At 41.3% G+C, this 6,691-nt stretch overlaps 1 protein-coding gene across 1 annotated transcript; it reads left to right on the top strand.

The window, feature by feature from the left end:
* Window positions 1–587: 587 nt before the first annotated feature.
* LOC145866966 (uncharacterized) lies at window positions 588–1,574 on the top strand (the record flags this gene model as incomplete). The annotated part of the gene is made up of 1 exon (XM_082971021.1): window positions 588–1,574. A coding segment is annotated over one exon (828 nt), but the record flags the coding sequence as incomplete, so codon positions are not given.
* Window positions 1,575–6,691: the final 5,117 nt, after the last annotated feature.

Here is a 6,691-nt window from a genome sequence, read left to right as displayed (position 1 = left end):
TAACTAGCGGTTTCCTCATTACCAGATATACTACATCCATAACTAGCGGTTTCCTCATTACCAGATATACTACATCCATAACTAGTGGTTTCCTCATTACCAGATATACTACATCCATAACTAGTGGTTTCCTCATTACCAGATATACTACATCCATAACTAGTGGTTTCCTCATTACCAGATATACTACATCCATAACTAGTGGTTTCCTCATTACCAGATATACTACATCCATAACTAGTGGTTTCCTCATTAGCAGGGATGAGTTTCTGCAACCAAATTGTGTGCTTTGCCCTCGTGCCGCAATTTTAGCAAACACAGAAAGGGCCTATATTGGAGACCAAAAGTCGTCTGGCACACTGCTTAGAGTTTCAACAACTCTAATAATTTATTTCTAGCCTACAATCATCGATGTTACTACTAATGTGAAAACAAGACAAAATATGACTGTTCTTGCTCATTTTAAGACAATTGTTAAATCATGTTAACATTCATTACAGATATCAATTGTTGTATAACATCATGGCTACGCTGTTGGCATCACCTTTTACAGTGGATTTCTGCTGTTGTGGGCCTTTAATCATCTGTCTGACTTTGTTGTTCACACAGGAGAGATACTTCACTATCTTGGATCCTCTGGGGAGCCTCAACAACCTCATGATGCTGAAGAGGCAGAGAAGAGTCTCTCCACATTAGAACACCTCAATAATCACCTGCAGAGATCCACAGGGAAGAGAACTCACTGCTCCTCTGACTGTGGGAAGAGATGCACCTCATCAGGCATTAAAATGAATCAGAGAATCCACACAGGAGAGAAACCCTATAGCTGTGATCAATGTGGGAAGAGTTTTACTCAGTCAAGCAGCCTGATATCACACCAGAGAACACACACAGGAGAGAAACCTTTTAGCTGTGATCAATGTGGGAAGAGTTTTAGTCAGTCTCGCTATCTGACAGTGCACCAGAGAACACACACAGGAGAGAAACCTTATATCTGTGGTCAATGTGGGAGGAGTTTTACTAGGTCAAGCATTCTGACTGTACACCAGAGAAGACACACAGGAGAGAAACCTTATAGCTGTGATCAATGTGGGAGGAGTTTTACTAGGTCAAGCATTCTGACTGTACACCAGAGAAGACACACAGGAGAGAAACCTTATAGCTGTGATCAATGTGGGAAGAGTTTTAGTCAATCTGGCTCTCTGACTCTACACCAGAGAACACACACAGGAGAGAAACCTTGTAGCTGTGATCAATGTGGGAAGAGTTTTAGTCAATCTGGCTCTCTGACTCTACACCAGAGAACACACACAGGAGAGAAACCTTATAAATGTGGGAAGAGTTTTGGTCGATCTGCACATCTGACTCAACACAAGAGAACACACACAGGAGAGAAATATTTTGGCTGTGGTTAATGTGACAAGAGATACTCTGATAAAAGGCCTCTGATCAAACATCAGAAAATACATGGAGTTGTTTCATGATATCAATGAAATAATGTCACAATGTAGAATGTTTTAACATTGTAGTAGGAGTATTTTAATGATGTCACAATGTAGAATGTTTTAACATTGTAGAAGGAGTATTTTAATTACGTCACAATGTAGAACCCTAAACGTTTGTCCCCTGTTCTATTGATTTCAACATGATATGGATATTAGCCTCAGGGGGGAAATCCAGGCTCTGAATTGGAAGAGTTACTATTTATGAGATTTAATAAAAAGTGACTAACACAAAAGGAGTTCTGTTACACTTACCACGTTGGTGACGCACAGGAATCACAATGCAACACTTCAAAATGTAACTAGCTGTTTTCTACAAATTGTCCTCTAACCAGGGATGTACACATTATTCCCAGATTCTGTGTGATTTTTGAGCTGTTAGTTTTAACAGGACGTGCAACCTCATCTCCCTCCTCTCTGCACAATTGATTTCAACATGATATCGATGAGTTATGACAAATAAGTGTTGTGTTCCTTTGTTTAGGGACCCCTAAATTTAAATGCATCACTCCAAAATGTAGCTGACTGTCTTCTGCAGGTTGTCCTCTAACCAGTGAGGTAAAATATATCTCCATTTCCATGTGTTTTTTGTTTTGTTGTGTTAGTTTGAAGAGCAGGTTCAACCTGATTTCCCCCCAAATGGATATAAGATTTGTGTTTTGCATTTAGCTAGTGCGTTGCTATGGATCTTTATTTATTTTGACTGCACGTTTTTCCGTATTGGAGATGAGTTTTGTTTGGGCTCGTTCCAAGGAGACGAGAGTTCTAGAATCTAGTGAGTTTTAGGAAGACGAGTGTTCTAGAATCTAGTGGGATTTAGGAAGACGAGAGTTCTAGAAGCTAGTGAGTTTTAGGAAGAGGAGAGTTCTAGAATCTAGTGGGATTTAGGAAGACGAGAGTTCTAGAAGCTAGTGAGTTTTAGGAAGAGGAGAGTTCTAGAATCTAGTGGGATTTAGGAAGACGAGAGTTCTAGAAGCTAGTGGGATTTAGGATTCTATAGAAAGAAAAAGGAGAACAATTGATTATAGGTGAAGAAAAAATAATCCTATTGTATATTATTATTTAGAAATGCGTGTTTTTTTCTTGTTTTTAATTGTTGACATCCAGTAGACACCATGTTTATATTGGTGAAGGTGAAGCATTGTAGTTGATTATAATGTGAAATGGAAGTTGTTTTCTGTTGGTGGTGAGCAAACTTGTCCAAAAGAAATATAGGATATATTTGTTGTCTTAAGGGGGAAGGTGTTACAGGCTTTGGTTTTTCCATTTATGTTTTGAGGTTGGACTTTAGCTCGTCTAGCTCGTTAGCACGTCTAGCTCGTTAGCACGTCTAGCTCGTTAGCTCGTCTAGCTCGTTAGCACGTCTAGCTCGTTAGCTCGTCTAGCTCGTTAGCACGTCTAGCTCGTTAGCACGTCTTGCTCGTTAGCACGTCTAGCTCGTTAGCACATAGGACGCACTGATTGGTGTCACCTCGTTAGTCAGTATGTGTTACACCTGTGCTGGCTTGTCCATCTCGTTAGTGGGAAGGTGTTTCACCTGAGCTGGTCCAGGTTCTATTTAAGAGTGTCTGGCCCAGTGCTCCAGTTGTCTTGATACATGTGGAGAGTCAACACCTTTAGTTGCTCCACCTTTTTGGTTTACTTCCTGTATTTAAGTTTGGTGTGTGTTTTTCTTTTGTGGACACTGAGAGCAAAACTGCAAGATTATGTTATTATACTTTTATTGCATCAAATGGTTGTTTTATGCAACAGAATAGAGGGTTCTTAGAACTATTGTCTCTGTGTTCTACTGAGGATGGGCCTCTGGGAGAAAACACTGACAGGAGATTTACAATGTCTTTTGGCTGATAAAACCTAAAGAGACTGCATTCCAGAACATGAGTTAATGTTTCTGTTCTATATGGTACCAGGGAGAGATGACCTCAGGGCCAGACCCTGGTCTCTACACAAAGAGTACTGTTTTTACAGCAGATACTGTCTGCTGAGAATTATAAGTATCTTTCATACAAATGTTAACCTTGTGACCCGTTCTATACATCTGTTGTTGGTCATGTAGGTTGAAAGGGGTGTATCTTGGCTGTAAAAGACCTTTGTACTTTTGTCTCATGGCTCTCAACGAATCATCTGGGGTTGATTCATCTCTCAACGAATCATCTGGGGGTGATTGTTCCACCAGCCATCTTTATCATAGGGCACCCAATTGATTGACTTTATATGTGTGTTGTATTGACCTGCTCCCTTATAAGTGAATAAAGATTTAGTTTAAGAATAACTCTGACTTGTGTGATAAGTTTGTCTCAATTAATATTAAAGAAATTCACCACAATTGGCGATGGGGATGTGAATCTTCACTTGGTGACCGCTCCTGGTGACCTGGGTAAATGGTGCTCCAGGGATCCCTCTAACTTGGGATCTCAGGGAGACCACACTGCGGGAACAGAACAAATGGACCCACCTTTAATCTGAGAGGCAGCGAGCCGAGTGGATACCACATCTCGAACGTAGTTTAAAAAAAGAGGTGAGTGAAACACGCAAAGTGGAGTTTTTAGAAAATCCTCGTAGGCTCTGAGTGTGTATTCCTGTGTCTAGGTGTAAACAGGGCCCAGTCAGGAGGCTCTGAGTGTGTATTCCTGTGTGGAGGTGTAAACAGGGCCCAGTCAGGAGGCTCTGAGTGTGTGTTCCTGTGTGGAGGTGTAAACAGGGCCCAGTCAGGAGGCTCTGAGTGTGTATTCCTGTGTGGAGGTGTAAACAGGGCCCAGTCAGGAGGCTCTGAGTGTGTATTCCTGTGTGGAGGCTTAAACAGGGCCCAGTCAGGAGGCTCTGAGTGTGTATTCCTGTGTGGAGGTGTAAACAGGGCCCAGTCAGGAGGCTCTGAGTGTGTATTCCTGTGTGGAGGTGTAAACAGGGCCCAGTCAGGAGTCTCTGAGTGTGTATTCCTGTGTGGAGGTGTAAACAGGCCCAGTCAGGAGGCTCTGAGTGTGTATTCCTGTGTGGAGGTGTAAACAGGGCCCAGTCAGGAGGCTCTGAGTGTGTATTCCTGTGTGGAGGTGTAAACAGGGCCCAGTCAGGAGGCTCTGAGTGTGTATTCCTGTGTGGAGGTGTAAACAGGGCCCAGTCAGGAGGCTCTGAGTGTGTATTCCTGTGTGGAGGTGTAAACAGGGCCCAGTCAGGAGGCTCTGAGTGTGTTTTCCTGTGTAGAGGGGGCACCTTGGAGGTGTAAACAGGGCCCCCTCAGAAGTGGTGAATTCCAATGATTTTAAATGTGCTGCCAGGTATGCCCTGGGTTCGGTCATTTAGCGTTAAATATCTAGAATCTGTGTGAACGAGATGACAACTAGAATCTGTGTTTACTAGTTAAGACCATTTATGATATAGTACAAGATAGTAAGGTGCACCTGTAATTATTTTAAACCTGGAATTGTTTTAAACCTGTACCCCATTTTAGATATATTGAAAGATATAAATGTATGAGTTACATTATCCTAGGAACTAACCATGAGATAGAAATGTGGAAATATTCCCGCAGGTTAAAATATTGTTGAAAAACAACTAATTGATTAGGTATGTTTGGGAATAGCATTGTGTGACTGTGATATGAGAGTTGTGTGACTGAGTCATAATCTGATGTTTGGATAGTAACAGAGATCTATAGTTCCTCCTAGAGATCTATAGTTCCTCCTAGAGATCTATAGTTCCTCCTATAGTTCCTCCTAGAGATCTATAGTTCCTCCTAGAGATCTATAGTTACTCACAGAGATCTATAGTTCCTCCTAGAGATCTATAGTTCCTCCTAGAGATCTATAGTTCCTCATAGAGATAGATCTATTGTTCCTCATAGAGATAGATCTATAGTTCCTCCTAGAGATCTATAGTTCCTCCTAGAGATCTATAGTTCCTCCTAGAGATCTATAGTTCCTCCCAGAGATCTATAGTTCCTCCCAGAGATCTGTAGTTCCTCACAGAGATCTATAGTTCCTCACAGAGATCTATAGTTCCTCACAGAGATCTATAGTTCCTCACAGAGATCTATAGTTCCTCACAGAGATCTATAGTTCCTCACAGAGATCTATAGTTCCTCACAGAGATCTATAGTTCCTCCTAGAGATCTAGAGTTCCTCCTAGAGTTCCTCCTAGAGATCTATAGTTCCTCCTAGAGATCTATAGTTCCTCCTAGAGATCTATAGTTCCTCACAGAGATCTATAGTTCCTCACAGAGATCTATAGTTCCTCACAGAGATCTATAGTTCCTCACAGAGATCTATAGTTCCTCATAGAGGTCTATAGTTCCTCATATATAAATATGCTTAATCAGATGATTGACATGTGGATAATAAGCTTTATTATAACGTTATCTTGGGGTTCCGTTCCTTCACTGCCCATCATAGAAGATCACAGGGTGGTATTGAGAGGGGGATGATATTTTAGAAAGCAGCGGAAGATCTATAGTTCCTGGGAGGCTTGATTTTGCCGTGGTCTCTGGGAGGTTAGAGAACCGTTGAGGATCCCATGGTCATTGTCTGGGAAACTAAAGTTTATTTTTGGTTCTGCTGGGAGGATGTTTGGAGAGCTGCTTCGTTGCTATGGAGAGTCCTTGAAAAAGCAAATGGAATGGTTGTCATGACTACCTGAGAATTTCTTACGTTTTATATGGATTCTGTGAATATATGAAAATATGATGAATTATATGTGTGCATAATCGATTACTAGAGATTTGATAAAGTAATACAATTAGATACAATTTAAACAACCCATATGTAGACGAACGTAGGTTTTGAGTTGGTATCTTTAATGGATCATTTGATAAAGATGAGGTTTAAGCATTATTAAACTGTCTATAAAGTCTGGGCAGTTGTCTCAGAAACTGATGGGAGTGTGTCCACTTTAGGTTAAGTTACCCTAACGATGTAACTATAAAACGCTAATTGGATTTTCTCCGTCCAGGTACTACTTTTGAAATAAACTGCCCTTAAGGCCGGGGGGGGGGGTTCTTCCCAGTATGAGAGGAGTTGCTAGATTTATTGAATAAACCTTTTTCCATAAAGTTAGAGTGAACCAAGGTGGCTGACTAGCTGTTGATGCTGAAGAATCGTCCCATCCACTAGATTATACGTCACAGTGGCAGAATCACCTGAAAGATGCACATCGCCATCTGCTGACTGGAGTTGGTATCGCAGTTGAGAAAATACAAA

Source organism: Salmo salar, unplaced genomic scaffold (assembly GCF_965601325.2).
Source record: "Salmo salar unplaced genomic scaffold, fSalSal1 ptg000152l, whole genome shotgun sequence".
NCBI lineage: Eukaryota > Metazoa > Chordata > Actinopteri > Salmoniformes > Salmonidae > Salmo > Salmo salar.
Note: the sequence above shows the minus strand (reverse complement) of the source record. Positions and strands in the feature narration are given on the sequence as shown.